Source organism: Lissotriton vulgaris, chromosome 11 (assembly GCF_964263255.1).
Source record: "Lissotriton vulgaris chromosome 11, aLisVul1.2, whole genome shotgun sequence".
In the NCBI taxonomy this organism is placed as follows: Eukaryota; Metazoa; Chordata; class Amphibia; order Caudata; family Salamandridae; genus Lissotriton; species Lissotriton vulgaris.
This window is the reverse complement of record NC_141699.1, coordinates 11455348-11472595: the sequence shown is the minus strand read 5'-3', so window position 1 is coordinate 11472595 and position 17248 is coordinate 11455348. Positions and strand designations below refer to the sequence as shown.

The 17248-nt window shown below is 50.6% G+C and overlaps 1 protein-coding gene across 1 annotated transcript in view; it reads right to left on the bottom strand.

The window, feature by feature from the left end:
• LOC147678891 (uncharacterized) overlaps positions 1–8786 on the bottom strand; it is a 94874-nt gene extending 86088 nt beyond the window's left edge. The window contains exon 1 of the mRNA XM_086944685.1: positions 7865–8786. Coding sequence (XP_086800811.1) covers positions 7865–8786 — 922 coding nt within the window. The remainder of the gene's footprint in view (positions 1–7864) is intronic.
• Between the last annotated feature and the right edge of the window lie 8462 nt (positions 8787–17248).

The following is a 17248-nucleotide window of genomic DNA, read 5'->3' as shown; positions in this document are numbered from 1 at the left end:
TTCTGCTCAGTCTGCATGTCCGGAAGCCGCTTGCATTCTATACCCAGTGTTGGACCCTTTTGGCAGGTTCACCCCGAGACTTTTTGCTTTTTCCTAGCCTGTTTTTGTGACCTAGTGTTGGTGATTTTAGGCCTCTGCGCACTTTTTCACTGTGGTACAGTGTAAAGTGCGTGAGCTCTCTGTGTATGTGTGGTGAGTGACCTGCCCTCCCATAGGAATGAATGGGGAACATGTATGCCCATGGTAGTTCCTGATGTGTGGGGAGTGCAGGGTCAAGTTTGGTATGTGCGAACTCGTGAGATTGAATGCTGCGCAATGATATATGCGGCATGATTGTGTCTAGTGTAGAAGTGCCACTTCTTGAAGTTGGCATATTTGTGTAATTTGTGCCTGGCATGTGATTGGCTGGAGCCTGGCTCCAGGAGTGAGCCTGGGCCTGCTTGTGGATTAACTCTCTGGTTTGAGGGTCCTGAATGGGGCTGAGTTTTCCCCAGACAATGCTGGCTTCACCCCCTGGGGTGTGTCTGATGTCCCAAGCCTGGCCAGTGAAAGGAATTCCCTATAACCAGTTCTAGCTAGTTCTCACAATGCCTGCACCCTGCTAGACAAAGGAATTCACTGTATAAAAAGGGCCCGTGTCCCCTTCCAAAATGTTCTTGTTTCCAACTTGAATCCTGCCAGGGGCGTGCTGCTGCTTGGGCCCAGTGGAAGGCTTGCCTCCCTGGGCCCTGCCCAGCCCCTGGATTCCTGATGGACTGATGTCCTGGACTCTGGAGACCTTTTGCTGGGCCCCCCTTTGCTTCACTTTTCTGCTGGACCTTGCTTGTAGCGCTGGGGGAGTGCTTTATTTTTAACAGAGACCTTCTTTTGCCTGCTAGCGCTTGGGAGCGCTTGGAAGCGTTTTATTTATCCACTAGCGCTGGTGAGCGCTTTCTCTTGGTCCTCCTGACCCCCCTAGCGCTTAGGGGTGCTTACCTCTGCCATAGCGCTTGGGGGCGCTGTAATTGTCCAAGCCGGTGCCCACCCGGCATTTGCCCCGGATCGCTGATCAAATCGAGTGCCCACCTCGATTTAATGTTTATTCTTAACAAGCTGGTGCCCACCCGGCATTTGCCCGAAGCGCCGCTGGTGATCGAGGAAGCCGCCTGCCCGGAGAGCAATTGGGAGGCGCTGTCCCGCCTCCCTACCCCAGGGCAGCGCTGCGATTGGCCACAGCCGTGACCCGGAAGTCAGGCAGGCTGCAGCGGGACAACAGGACGACCCAGAAGTGCTTCAACCCTCTCGGGGTGCCCTGGGAGAGCCCTGCCGACGGCCGAGGGTGCATCGCCATCAAGGGGGCGGAAGAGAGCCGACCCCGCCTCCACCTGACCCAGCGCGTGGCCCGCTCTGCACCGGAGCAACCGGAGAAGTCTGACCGCGAGCCGCCCAGAGGGAAGGGAGAGCCCCGCAGCCAGAGAAGAGAGCTGCCTCCAGAAGCAGACCGGTGAGTGTGGGCCGCTTCGGGAGAGGGGAACAGTTGTGGTTTAGTGAGTCCCCAGACGGGGGGACTCCAGCGAAGGGGCCAATACTGTTAGAGGGGGCGTCGGGGCACATTGCCGGTGCCCGCCCCCTCCTACCAAGTGCCCCTCCTGATTTTCGGGCGCATTGTTGGTGTGAAGCCCACGAGGGCTTCAGGGGTATACTTGGTGATTCGAGCCTAAGAGAGGCTCGTGGGGGCAGATTGGTTTCATTTGAGCCCCGAGAGGTTCAGAGGCATCGATGAGATTTCCGAGTCCCAGGAGGGGGACTCCAACGGTGGGGGCCATTTTGTGTTTAGAGCCACGAGGCTCAGAGGGGGCATTTTGTTGTGCAAAGAACCCAGGGAGGCTCAAAGGGGCCAGTCATTTGTTTAGAGCCCTGAGAGGCTCCGGGGGACCTTTTATTTCTTCAGAGCCTGTGAGGCTCCCACGTTGGCCCCATCATTTTTCACAGCTGCCCAGCACTTTGTGGGCAGCTGCCACGTTTAGTCCCCTGACTTTTGGACACAGGGCGTCCTAGCCCCAACAAGGCCAGTTGGCCTAGGGACTGCCACAGGTGGTGGCTTATGTAAGTTTGGCGCAATTATGTGGTTTTTCCTGCACCTCTGAATGTTTTTAGGCATCATGTGTTTTTGCTCTATTGAGTTATGTTCTGGCACCTCTGAAGGTTTTTATGCATCATGTGTCTTCCCTGTTCTTACACCGCTGAATGTATGGTTTATGCATCATGTGTTTTTCCTTCCCTGCACCTCTGAATGTGTTTTTAATACATCATGTGCCTTGTTCTGACACCGCTGAATGTATGTTTTATGCATCATGTGTTTTCCTTCCCTACACCTCTGAATGTTGTGATGCATCATGTGTAATGTGTTCTTACTTATACCCCTAATTGTATTGTGATACTTAGGTGATTGTTCTTTCTAGTACAGGAGGTCCTAGTTAGGTCCTGGTTCCCTGCGTGACATTCCCCTAAAGTGGTTAGGGTTGCGTAGATGGTACTTACCTGTTACCAGTGGTTACTAGTTGTGTGCTATACTTGCTAATTTGTGCTACAGTGATTTTATATCCTATATTCTATGTTCTAGAAGTGCTATTTCTACTAAGTGCTGATTCTGACAGGCGCCCACGTCGCCCTGTCCTGTAAATAATCCCTTGTGAATATTGCCTGTGCCAGTTGGCACAATGTATATTGTGTGATTACTATCTGATGTGTTTTGACAATACAAAAGTTATTTTTATATAACCTTGTGTGGAGTTCCTTTTGTGGTGTGCCTAGGATGTTGTTGCTGTTGTGTGCGTGCGCAAATGCTTTACACATTGCCTCCGGGATAAGCCTGTCTGCTCGTGCCAAGCGGATGTATGACGTTACCACGCATACCATTACCACGTATACCATTACAACGCGGTATTTACAACGCATACCGTTACAACGCATAGCGCTTAGAGGTGCTGGATAGTGGTAAGTATAATTTTATATTCCAACTCCAGTCCCCGTGGACACTAGGGAAGGAGTTGAATATAAAATTATACTTATTCCCTATCCTAGAGCGCCCCCCAGCGCAATGCGTTGTAATGGTATGCGTGGTAATGCCTGCGTTGTAAGTGTAGTGCGTGGTAAAAAATGCGTGGTAAACGTTGTATACCGTGCCAAGCAACCAAGGGGGTGAGCAGGGGTTATCTTGGCGTGTGACTCCCTTGCCCTGACTAGAATGGTGGTTTCTGCCTAGCTTTGGCGTCAGCCTTAGCCAACCAGAAATAGCCAGTTCTAACACCCATGCTTCCCATTTTACCTCCTCTAGCCATAGTCTTCCTTTCATTAAATATACTGCTAGTGTGATATGTTTATCTTAGTATCGGGTTCTCCCCTTGACAACATACTCCATGGGGGTAAGTGGCTACTCCATTTCTGTCACTGTGTATTACTTTATTTGTTTCAAATAATAATATTGTATAAAAATGTCATGGCATGATCGCTATAGCACACAGGCAATAAAATGCAATTCATATATGCAGTGCATCTGGTCAGCCAAACTACAGGAGCCCAGTGGGGCCTAGAAAGTGCCCATAAAGTGAGTCATGCTCTGAGAGAACAGTGGGCAATAGGGTGTGTAAGGAGTAGTTTCTTACCTGTAACTCCAGTTCTGTAGTAGGGGTATCTCTGTTGTAGTCATAATCTAGTGAATAGTCCCGCCCATGTGCGTGGACCCCGGAGCAATCAAAAATAATCTCTTACGCTGTCTTCATTGCAGTCCTGCATAGACACTTAGGAGAGAATTAAGACAAATAATGCAGCCTAACATATACAAGGCTACAAAGGCCACCCCTTCATCTAAACAGTGAAAAGGATAGCCCACCATGTCCGGTTTAACACAATTTTACCAAGTTTTCCTCACAGGGAAAACTCCCCTTCACCAAAATCCTTGAAATGATAGAGAGGAAGGGTTGGACAGACAAGCCCCCATAGGCTGCCCTTATGTGTCTTGAAAAGGGATACTGTGCCTTTAAGGAACTCTCCAGAGACCCTCGGTATCCCAGGATGCACAGCCAAAGTCCTTTTACTTTCATTTCTTTTTGAAGGTGTATAAACCAAGGCCTGTAGCATACAGTACAGTACCATTTTCTCCACCGGGGAAGAGGGCGGGCGCTTATGACTATAACAGAGATACCCCTACTGGAGTGGTGTGGCTCACTGGTTAGAGGCGGCAGACCCGGAAGCAGAGGACGGCCCGGGACCAGGGTTCAATTCCCGACGCGGCAGGGTCGTGAACCAGGGTCAGCGAACTCAATTCTCGCCTCGGTGCCTACTCTAACCAGGAATCACTCTCGGCAACTCTGGGCATTAGCTTGCCTCATCTCCACAACAGCCCCCCACAAACGCCGGGGATGCCTGGTTTCACCTTGGAGATACCCAGGAGGGAACATCTCACAGGGAAAGCCAGGACGGGTTCCCCAGCAGTCTATAGTGCCAGGACGCCTCCGGGTAGCAGTGCGCTTTACAAGACACACACATTTTATTTATTTACTACAGAACTGGAGTTACAGGTAAGAAACGACTCCTTCTGTAGTAGGGGATCACTGTGTATAGTCATAATCTAGTGAATAGAATGGCAAGCCCATCCCAACAACCAATCCGGTGGTGGAGGAAAAAGGTAACACCACTAATGTGCAAGGAGATTTCTCAACGAAGCCTGCCCAACCTGAGCATCCACTTTGGCATCATAGTCCAGACAGTAATGCTTAGCAAAGGTATGGACCGACTTCCAAGTGGCATCCCTGCAGATCTCTGCAATGGGAACATTACGAAGCAAAGCTGTTGTCGCTGCTTTGCCTCTGGTAGAATGGGCCTTAGGCTTACCCCCTAAGGTCTTGTTAGCCTTCTGGTAACATAACTGAATACAGGACACAATCCACATAGAGATGTACTGTTTTGAGGTGGCAAGACCAGTCTTGACCGACCCATAATTGACAAACAATTGGTCTGACCTACGAATGTCCTTGGTCTTATCCAAGTAGAATTTCAACATCCTTCTGACATCCAGGGAATGGAGAGACCTTTCCACTGGAGTGGAAGGATTCTGGAAAAACGTAGGTAAAGTTATGGTCTGATGGACATGGAAATCAGAGATCACCTTAGGAAGGAACTTAGGGTGAGTACGCTTGACAACCTTAGCAGCATGAAATACAGTATAAGGTTCTTGGCAACACAATGCCTGAATTTCACTCACCCTGCGTGCCGATGTAATGGCCACAAGGAAGGCCGCCTTCCATGACAAGTGCTGCAGAGAAGCCTTATAGATGGGTTCAAAAGACTCCTTCATCAATCTGGACAGCACCACATTCAGCTCCCATGAAGGAGAAGAATGTCGAACAGGAGGAAACACTTTCTTCAATCCTTCCAAAAAATCTTTAATCACAGGGATCTGGAAGAAGGATGTCTGTGAAGGGCATTTCCTATACGCAGACAAAGCTGCGAGGTGAACCTTAATAAAATGAAAATTAAGGCCAGACTGAGCCAAATGCAAAAGGTATGGAAGGATGACCTCTTCCTTGCAGGTCGTCGGATCATAATGCTTGGAAGTGCACCAGATGCAGAACCTTTTCCACTTGTAGGCATAGGAAGTCCTAGTGGAGGGTCTCTTAGCTTCCTTAAGTATAGTCATGCAATCTTCAGGGAGATTTAAGTGTCCATACTGCTCTATCTCAGGAGCCATGCCGCCAAACTCAACGATGAGAGGTTGGGGTGCACCATCTGCCCCCCGAAATTCGTGAGAAGGTCCGGTCGACACGGCAGCCGCATGTGGGGTAGGAGAGACCGGTGAAGCAAGTCCGTGAACCACCACTGTCGGGGCCACTCCGGACCAATGAGGATCATCCGTGCTCTGGACTGAGACAGCTTGATGAGCACCGCCGGAATCAGGGGAATGGATGGAAAAGCGTACAGAAAGCTGTTCGACCAACTGATCCATAGTGCGTTCCCCAGCGTCCCCGGTTGGTAATACCTGGAGGCGAAGTCTCGGCATTTTCTGTTTTCATCGGTGGCGAACAGATCTACGTCCAGAGTGCCCCACCTGTTGAAGATGTCTACTAGCACTTTGTCGTTTAGAACCCACTCGTGGTTTTCTTGCACCAGCCTGCTGAGTGCATCCGCCTGAGCATTTTGCACACCTGGCAGATGGATAGTCGTTATCGTCAGTACTCTGGCTAGCAGCCAGTGCCTGATCGCCTGAGCTTCCTGCGACAGTGTGCGCGATCTTGAGCCCCCCTGCTTGTTGAGGTAATACATTGTGGTCGTATTGTCCGTCTGCACAAGCAAGGAGTTGGTCTGGAAGGACGGATGAAAGGCCTTCAGTGCCAAGTGCACAGCTCTGAGTTCCAGGAAATTGATGTGATACATGGATTCCCCCAGGGACCACATTCCCTGGATCTGTAGATGGCCTGAATGCACTCCCCAGCCGTGGAGAGAAGCATCCGTGATGAAAGTCTGAATGGGAATGTCCTTGTGGAATGGAACCCCCTTGAGGAGATTCACTGCGGAGCACCACCATCTCAGGTACTGTTGAGCGTGGAGGGACAGCTTGATACTGTCGTCCCAGCTCCCCCGCTTCTGGTCCCACTAATCCTCCAGACATTCCTGCAACGGCCTCAAGTGCAGGTGTGCATGTGGCGTGAGGAAGATGCAAGAGGCTATCGACCCCAGTAGAGAAGACACCGTTCTCACTGTTGTAGATGGAACAGCTATGAGAGCCTGAGCCTTCGGAAGGATCGATAAGCGTCTCTCCTCCGAAGGAGACACGCTTGCTGACAGAGTATCGATGGAGGCTCTCAAGTACTGTAGGCACAGGACAGGTGTCGGAACAGACTTGGACATGTTTATGTGCAACCCCAGCTGGTTCAACAAAACGGCTGTCCTGTTGAAGTGCAGTTGCGCTTCCTGGAAGGTGGAGGCTTTGATCAACCAGATGGGTAGACAAACACCTTATTCTTTCTCAGGTGCGCTGCCACCACTGCCATGCATTTTGAAAACGTCCTGGGTGCAGATTCAGTCCAAACGGTAGTACGGTGTACTGATAGTGATTGGTGCTGACTAGAAATCGCAGGAACTTCCGGTGTTTCCGTGCAATGGGCACATGGAAGTACGCATCTTGCAGATCTATTGCGCAAAGCCAGTCTCCCCTTTGCAGCTGAGGATAAATCTGGTGCAAAGACAGCATGCAAAACTTTTCCCTGCAAATCAATTTTTTTGCTTGTCGCAAATCGAGAACGGGCCTGAACTCATTCTTGTCCTTGCGCACGAGGAAGAACCGAGAGTAAAGACCCTTTCCCCTTCGAGACAAAGGGACATCTTCTATCGCACTTTTTCTTAACAGGGTATCCCCCTCCACCTGAAGCTCACGCAGTTGGAACTGCAAGCAAATCGGCGGAATCGCTGGAAGCGGGCTGACGAAACGCAGACTGTATCCATTGCAAACAATATTCAGCACCCACTTGTCCTGAGTAATTTTTCTTCACTCTGCCAAGTAATGTTGTATGCTTCCCCCCACCGGAGCGGGTAAAGGACGAGGAGGAAATAACCCGTCAGGGCCTAGACCCAGCCGGGCCTTTGGGCGTCGAGGAGGACTGTTGGCCGCCTCTGCCCCTCTGGCGCTTCTGGAATGGCTGCCGCTGGTACTGCTGCTGCTGTTGGTGCTGCTGGCCAGCTTGACGACCTTGCCCTCGTCCCTGGGCACTGAAACGTCTCTGGAAGGGACAGAAGGTCTTCTTTTGCTCTTTTGGTTTTTCCAACCCGACAGCCGTCAGGGTTTCTGCCTCTGCCTTCATGCGGGCCATCTCCTCATCCGCATGTTTACCAAAGAGCGTCGACCCAGAGAACGGCAAGTTGGCGACTCGCTGCTGCGCCTCTGGTTTCAGCGATGTCAGACGCAACCAGGCATGGCGTCTCAGATTAATCCCATGGCAGTATCCATGAGCCACCAAGAGAGAGGAATCTGCCACCGAGCTGATAACCTTATTGGATACCATCATGCCCTCATTGATGATTTCCTGGAAGTCTTCCCTCTTGTCCCTCGGAAGGTGCTCCAGAAACTGATGCAGGGACTCCCACAAAGACCGGTCATACCGACCCAAGAGAGCCGTGGCACTAGCGGCTTTCATGGACGTAGCAGCCGTACCCCAGACTTTTCGTCCTGCTGAGTCCATCTGACGGCTCTCCTTATCTGGAGGCACCGTAGAAGACGGGGCAGTAGTGCGCTGCTTCCTGGCCGCAGTGATGATCACCGAATCCGGCACTGGGTCTGATCGAAGGAACGCTGGATCTGAGTCTGGGCCCTGTACTTTTTCTGCAGCCGGGAAGGAGTGGATTTTGTTGATGCCGGAGTCAAGAAGAGCTCCATAGCCGGTTCCTCCAGCCCGCCCTGGTCGAGACAACTGCCGCTTATGTAGGGTCTCGAAAATTATCGATGTAGAAGGTGTGGGAACCGTTACCGTAATCCCCAGCTTTGCTGCCCCTCTCAATAACACCTCTTGAAACGACAGGATGTCATTGACCAGTGACACCCTCGTACGGGGGGAATCCGATAAGGTGGGCGAGTACTCCCTGGCACTGGAAGAATCCGTATGACTGGACCTTGACCTGTCCCTCCGGTGACGGTGACGGGATCGTGTCGAAGACAGGCGGTCACTCCTTGATCGGTGTCTCCGTCTGGACCGTGACCTTGATCTCCTAGGCCTCGGGCGATCCTCTGGCCGTACAGGAGGCAGAACCGGAACCATAGGTTGTGGAGGCCTTGTGGGTGGTGACGGGAGGCGTGGCAGATATAGAGACCACGAAGTAGGCCTCGGTGGAGGGGGAGGAGCTGATGAGGGGGAATTGGAGGAGGAGGAGGAGTAGGAGGACAAGGAGGAGTCTCCTTAGGCAATGGAGGAGGCGTAGGCTTCCTGGGCCTAGAAGGCGAGTAGGTCTGAGAATATTCAGAGTCCGAAGACCTAACCACTCTCTTTTTTTTCTTCTGTGCAGGCCTTGACGATGAAGTTCTCGAGGCCGACCTCTATGCAGCTGAGCGCCGGCGCAACCGTGGGCTATAGGATGCAGAGGACAGGCTGACCACTGAGGCAGAGGACACAGTCCTGGCCCTTGACCGCCCCCTAGATGTCGATCTTTCTCTCCTCGACGATGACCTCTTTTTCGACGTTGAACGCTTCGACGTTGATACATCCCTCGACGTCGACTCTCGTCTCCTCGAGTTCGACTCTCGTCTTCTCGACGTTGACTCTCGTCTTTTCGACGTTGAACGTCGAGTCAACCTCAACGGCAAACAGCGGTATCGCCTCGACGGCGAGCGCCGTGCCTCTCGTACCCATCTCGACGTCAACGGTGTCTCGACGACGATGAAGTCCTTGACGTCGACCTCGTCCGAGGTCTCGATGTCAGTCCCCTCGACGTCGAACGGTGACGTTGCTTCGCCCCAGAGCCCTGTAACGACGGGGAATAGATGGTGGTCATCCCTCTCGATGCCGACGTCGAGGCTATCGACGTCGACAGAGATCTGTGCCTTTTCCTGACCTTATCTTGTCCCTCCATGCCCAGACACACCATGGACCTGATGTCTCCTTACCTCCAGGCATTGGAGACAAATTTTCTCCCTGTCCCTCAGGGTCCTCTTGGAGAAGGACCGGCAAATCTCACAGTCTTCAGGGACATGAGAGGACGGTAGACAGAGGATACACACTCTGTGAGCGTCCGATTTAGCCTTCTTCCTGGAACACTCAGGGCACTTATCGAACAAAGCTGGCATATTCGACAGGAGAGTGGCCAAACCTGGCCAAAAACGCCAGCAAAAGGAAGAAGAAGCAGTCAGACATCGAGTGAAACACTCAAAGCACTTGAAAAGTGCCAACAAATTTAAAAACACCCAAAAAGGGAGAGCTCAATGCTCCAGGGTCTTGCTAGAGGGAGCCGGAAAAAAGAACTGAAAGTAAAAGGATTTTGGCTGTGCATTCCGGGATACCGAAGGTCTCTGGAGAGTTCCTTAAAGGCACGGTATCCCTTTTCAAGACACATAAGGGCAGCCTTTGGGGGATTGTCTGTCCAACCCTTCCTCTCTATCATTTCAAGGATTTTGGTGAAGGAGAGTTTCCCCTGTGAGGAAAACTTGGTAAAATAGTGTTAAACCGGACATGGTAGGCTATCCTTTTCACTGTTTAGATGAAGGGGTGGCCTTTGTAGCCTTGTATATGTTAGGCTGCATTATTTGTCTTATTTCTCTCTTAAGTGTCTATGCAGGACTGCAATGAAGACAGCTTAAGAGATTATTTTTGATTGCTCCGGGGTCCACGCACATGGGTGGGACTATTCACTAGATCACAGCTTTCCAAACTTTTCATGTTGGGGACACACTTCTTGGAGATGCATCATTTTGGGACACAGTAAGGCAGTGTAGCGAGCGAGCGTAGCGTAGCGAGCCGAAACACCTAAGGGGAGTTCGGGGGTTCTCTCTCTCCCTCTGTCTGTCTCCCTCTGTCTGTCTCCCTCTGTCTGTCTCCTTCCTTCTGTCTCTCTCTGTCGTCTCACTCCCTATGTCTCCCTCCTCCCTCCGTCTGTCTCCCTCCCTCTGTCTGTCTCCAGCTCTCTGTCTCCCGCTCTCTGTCTCCATCCCTCTGTCTCTGTTCCTCTGTCTCCCTCCCTCTCGCTCCCTCTGTCTCTCTCTCGCTCTCTCTCTCTCCCTCTGTTTGTCTCCCTCCCTCTGTCTCCCACTCTCTCTGTCTCTCTCTATCTCTCTCTGTCTCCCTCCCTCTGTCTCTCACTCTACTTCCCTCTGTCTCTCCCTGACTGTCTCCCTCTGTCTCCCTCTGTCTCCCTCCCTCTCTGTCTCCCTCCCTCTGTCACCCTCTGTCTCCCTCTCTCTCTCCCCCTCTCCCTCCCTCGCCCGCTCTCTCTGTCTCTCTGTCTCCCTCCCTCTCTCTCTCTGTCTTCCTCCCTCTCTGTCTCACTCTCTCTCTGTCTCCCTCTCTCTCTGTCTCCCCCCTTTCCCTCCCTCTGTCTCCCTCTCTCCCTTCCCCTCTGTCTCCCTCTCTCAGTCTCTCCCTCTATCTGTCTGTCTGTCCCTGTCTGTCCCTGTCTCCCTCTCTCTGTCTCCTTCTCCATCTCTGTCTGTCTCTGTCTGTCTGCCCCTGTTCCTGACTCTCTCTATCTCTGTCTGCCTCTGTCTCCGTCCCTCTCTCTGTCTCCCTCACTCTCTCACTGTTTCCCTCCCTCTCTCTATCTCTCCCCTCTCTCTACCTCCCTCTCCCTCCCTCTGTCTCACTCACTTAGTCTGCCTCTCTCTCTCTGTCTACCTCTCTCTGTCTGTCTTCCTCTCTCTCTCTCTCTGTCTCCCTTTCTCTCTCTCTCTCTCTCTCTCTCTCCCTCCCTCTCTCTGCCACTGTCTTCCTCCCTCTTGTCTGTCTCCCTCCCTCTCTGTCTTCCTCTCTCTCTGTCTCCCTCCCTTTCCCTGCCTCTGTCACCCTCTGTCTCCTCTATCTATCACCCTCTATCTGTCTCCCTCCCTCTGTCGCCCTTCTCCCTCTGTCTGTCTCCCTCTGTCTGTCTCCCTCTGTCTGTCTCCCTCCTTCTGTCTCTCTCTGTCGTCTCACTCCCTATGTCTCCCTACTCCCTCCGTCTGTCTCCCTCCCTCTGTCTGTCTCCAGCTCTCTGTCTCCCGCTCTCTGTCTCCCTCTGTTTCCATCCTTCTGTCTCTGTTCCTCTGTCTCCCTCTCTCTCGCTCCCTCTGTCTCTCTCTCGCTCTCTCTCTCCCTCTGTCTGTCTCCCTCCCTCTGTCTCTCCCTCTCCTTCTCTCTGTCTCTCCCTGACTGTCTCCCTCCCTCTCTGTCTCCCTCTCTCTCTCCCCCTCTCCCTCCCTCTCCCGCTCTCTCGGTCTCTCTCCCTCTCTCTCTGTCTTCCTCCCTCTCTGTCTCACTCTCTCTCTGCCTCCCTCTCTCTCTGTCTCCCCCCTTTCCCTCCCTCTGTCACCCTCTCTCCCTTCCCCTCTGTCTCACTGTTTCCCTCCCTCTCTCTATCTCTCCCCTCTCTCTACCTCCCTCTCCCTCCCTCTGTCTCACTCACTTAGTCTGCCTCTCTCTCTCTGTCTAACTCTCTCTGTCTGTCTTCCTCTCTCTCTCTATCTCTCTCTCTCTGTCTCTCACTCTGTCTCCCTTCCTCTCTCTCTCTCTCTCTCTCTCTGCCACTGTCTTCCTCCCTCTTGTCTGTCTCCCTCCCTCTCTGTCTCCCTCCCTTTCCCTGCCTCTGTCACCCTCTGTCTCCTCTATCTATCACCCTCTATCTGTCTCCCTCCCTCTGCCGCCCTTCTCCCTCTGTCTGTCTCCCTCTATCTGTCTCCCTCCTTCCTTCTGTCTCCCTCTCTCTCTGTCTTCCTCTCTCTATCTCCCTCTGTCTCCCTCCCTCTGCCCGTCACCCTCTGTCACCTCACCCCAGCTTACAGGGCACATATCTATATCATCGACTACTTCGACTACAAGTTCTCCTCTTCAAAACTCGTTCACTCACCCACCCTCTTCTGAGACCCGACAAGCATCCCTCAAGTGTATTTCTAGGTAAATAAACACCCCCGCCAAATTCATATTTTAGTTCTTCACCACTGACATGGCACCTTCCTCAAGGACCTGTATTCCAACTTTATAACAGCCCCCTCTCTTCCGCCCCATATTGTCTTTGGTGACTTCATCTTGGATCGCAACAGACCACACTATTCATCTACTCTTACTGGACAACTCAATATCCAGAACACACAGGCCGTCCTCACATTTTCAAGGAAATATTTTCAATATCATACTAATTCTTAATCCACCACCTCACCCAATATAAAGTCCTCTCATCTGACCGCTCCTTAACACCCATGCTTTATGCTTGTGAACATATGCACCCAAGCACTTCCCAGGTCTTTAAAAGACTATACACATTTTAATGGGGCTTTGTTGTGAATCGTCGACCCCCATGGAGCAGAGTGTCTCGGAGTCCCCGCTGCTGCCGCAGACTCCAGAACACTCTTTAAAAGGAATGCCTCTTAATTTTAGCAGCAGTTATGTGCTAAGTGCCCTGTCATCCTGCGACACACCCACCACTTACAGGCGACACAGTACTGTGTCGGGACACACAGTTTGGAACGCTCTGCACTAGATTATGACTATACACAGAGAGCCCCTACTACAGAACTATGCAACCAAATCCCGATCTATTAGAGTGGGCTCTTGATTGCGGATCTTTCCGGTAGCCAGCCGGAAGCACGAAGTTAGTAAAGTGCAGAGGGCTGATGGTAAATCATAGTCAGGGCTTATAGCTTAGCAGGCCGCCAACAAGGGGTACGTGAATGCTAAAGGAAGAAAGTGTAGGGAGTGTCAAGCAAGATCAAGAGTAACCCACGGGGCCTAACATACAGGTCCTGTGCACAAAAGTACAAAGTTCCAGTTGTAGAAGTGTAGGCTGGGCTATTGGGTCTTACAGGCTGCCTGCAGGGGGCACAGGACACTAAAGTGCAAAGTACTGCTTGTAAAAACATGGTTGCTACTTCAAATTCAATTGCATGGGCAAAGGCCTGAGTTCAATTATGATGTTGCTGCGTAGCAAGCCCTTCAGGTTTGTGCCATTGCTATATTGCAAGGTGCTGATTCTGCTTCAGAATGTCAGTTTGCTAAGACCACCAGATCACTGAGAGTCATAAAGGCGTGAAGTGCAAGTTTTAGAAGCGGAGGCTGTGCTTTTGGGGATTACAGGCAGCCAGAAGGGGGCATGGGGTCACTAAAGTGCAAGTTCTACTTTTAAAAATGTGGTCGCTACTTTACATTCAGTTGCATGGACAAAGTCCCGGGTTCAGTTATAATACTGCTGCTGGAGCCCTTCTGGTTTGTGCTAAAGTACAAGGTACTGCTTGTGCTTAAAGTAAAAGGGCCCGATTCACAGAACTAACTTAAGACAAAATCCTAAATTTACTACTTTTGGTATTCACAGAAGTTAGGATATTGTCTTAAGACAGACTTAAGACAAACTTAAGACAAAATCCTAACTTCTGTAAATACCAAAAGTAGTAAGTTTAGGATTTTGTCTTAAGTTAGTTCTGTGACTCGGGCCCTCAGTTTGCTGAGAACACCTGGGTTCAAATGTGTGCTATGAGACAAATGTCACGAGCAGTCAGAGTTCCACAAGAAATTAAGTGTCCAATCCTGGAGTCGTATGCTATCCATAGTCTTTATTGCAGTCCACCAATTCTTTCTTTCACACTTACATTTCTATAGATCAATCTGTATACATCAATAATGCACTCTGCACAGCCAACATGTTTCGTCGTGTCTTATAAGCCTTTGTCTTCATCAGGGCTGTGAATACTAAACAAACAACAGCATAAGTTAAAAAGTGTTACTCCAAAATTTATGTACCATCACCCACCATTTGATGCACGGTCCAAAAAACGATATTGCATAAAGGTGTATGCCAAAACATTCAGTGACAGGTGCTGTCCAAAGGAAGACAACACACGGAATTCATTGTGCAGTAGATATAATTTCTAAGTTACAGAAAATGAGGCTAAATTATAGTTATGATTGTCAGATCAAAAGAATCCCATCAAACACTGAGTAAGGACCTACATCATATATGTGATAAGAACTGCACCCGCAGTTACCCGATTCCTCGTGCTCGCCCCTCTGTGCCATCCAGAAAGTAAGATCTTTAGGATAAAACCTGAATTGTAGTAAATGGAGTATCCTGTGTCCTAATGATGCAATACTTGGGTAGGATCCACGTGTAGATGCGTTTGTAGCGCTGCGAGTCGGTCCTGAAAACGCGTGAAGAAATGGAAACCATGAAAAGTGATGAAACTCAAGTATCCGGAAGAGAGGTCTGAGCACGTGCGCGAGTATCCTGAGCACGTGCGCGAGTATCCGGAAGACCACGCGCCAAGGAGACATCCATCAAGGATCTGTGCACACCACACAAGAGCTGGGGGAGGAAACGTGCGTCCCAAAGAGAGAAACGTGTCAAACACGTGGACAGCCCGTCAAGGCGCCATCCTACGTGCAGGGCGTGAGTGATAATGACCAGCGCCGACGCAGCACGCGCAGTGGTACCAAACCACTAGAAACAGATGTGCGGAGCGGGCCCGGAACCAACGGGATGGGGAAAGGAAAAGAGAAAGGAGAAACATGCGTCCCGAAAAGGTGACAAATACGTGTATAACCCGTAAAGGCGTCATCCTACGTGCAGGGCTTGAAGTACAAGAACCAGCGGGGGAGGGGGCGCTCGACGCAGCACACACTGTTGTAGGATAGATAGAAGGAAATCCAGTATTAAAAAAAAAAACAAAGGCTGTTTAATATTCACCTGGAATACAACAGAGGGGTGAGCACGAGGAATTGGGTAACTGCATGTGTGGTTAGTTGCAGTTATCACATATATGATGCAGGCCCTTACTCAGTGTACACTGTTTATGTTTGATGGGATTCTTTTGATCTGACAATCATAACTATAATTTAGCCTCATTTTCTGTAACTTAGAAATGATAATACTGCACAATGGCTTCCGTGTGTTGTCCTCCTTTGGACAGTATCTGTCACTCTGAATGTTTTGGCATACACCTTTATGCAATATCGTTTTTTGGACCGTGCACCAAATGGTGGGTGATGGTACATCATTTTGGAGTAACACTTTTTAACTTATGCTGTGGTTTGTTTATTATTCACAGCCCTGATGAAGACGAAGGCTTATTAGACATACGACGAAACATGTTGGCTGTGCAGAATGCATTATTGATGTATACAGATTGATGTACAGAAACATAAGTGTGAAAGAAAGAATTGTTTGACTGATGAAAGACTACGGAATAGCATACGACTCCAGGATTGGACACTTGGGGGCAGATTTACAAGCCCCTTGCGCTGCCAGTGCGTCACTTTGCGACGCATGGGCAGCAGAATTTTCTGCCCCATATTTACAAGGACAGGAAAAGCCACCCTGCGTGGCTTTTCCTGTCCTTGTAAATACAGCCCCTTTACACGTAGCACTTTGCGTGAAAGATGCGTTCCACAGGTGTTGCTAAGGGTGTTCCCGCGCAACACCCAAGGAACCAAACACATTTCCAGATTACAAAAAATCATAAATATGGAAATGCGTCTTAGTTTAGAGCAGGCTGTAGTCAGATACTCTGACACGGGTTCTTTCCATTAATGTAAATGCCCTTCAAGATTTATTTAATTGTATTCGGAGATGAAGCACAGACTCTACAGTGACACCCCACTGGCCTGGTTCTCCAGAGAATGATTGTTCAAACCAAACTCAAGGCGTACTAGGGAACTGCAGACAAATGAGGGGCTTGAAAGATGTGCTTGTAATTGCAACATTGTGTCTGCAAAAGCACCCGGAAAGGCTATTGGTCGTGTGCTTCCTCAGATGCGTCTGCATCTGCTGTATTACACAGGGCTGCCTGACATCCTCCCTTGCTTGGGCTGAGAGGGACACCTAATCAGCTCTCACCTCCCTAAAGAAGATCTTAAAAATCAGATTGCCTCTACTTTGGTTTCCAGAGTATCCAACTTCAACATATGGATCAGTGAGAGGCTGTGGGCTCAGTGGCTCTGGTTTTCGATCAGTAATGGCATTTTTGTTGATCACATGTGCATTTCTATCTGAAATTAAGTGCATTTCAGTGCTGGAATGCCGGAGCAACACTTTTGACCTCTGGTCTGAGATCTGCTCTCTCCCCAGCAGCTCAGTTGTGCATTTCCTCGCCTCTGACTCTGTTGCCTCCACCTGCCTGGTGTTCGAGGTCGTTGCGCTCCTTGCTGTGACCACCCCAGCCTACCAGCTCGCTCCTATTGGTCAGTGCCCCTTCGCTGTGTCCTGCGCCATTGTTGCCCCTTTTTTTCATAACTGTACTGCTGTATCGTCTAGCTGTTAATTGTCTAGTTGTTTTTGCGTGCCTGCCGCTGCTGCCCCTGCACCCCTTCCCCCTGTCGATGTCCGTTCTCTCCTCCCAGCTGTTCGTCCCTCCCCTAATTAATGGCGGCCACTGTCACGCCAAAAGCAAGCCCGTCCACGACCCGACCGTGGCCAGCGCCAGGAACTCTGAATCTCCGACCACCCACCGCTACGACTCAGCCACCCTCCACGCATTCAACCCCGAAGAAACAACAACTGCCAGCAGTCCTCCCTGAAAACAACCCACGGCCATTTCTCCTGCCGCCACTGCCGC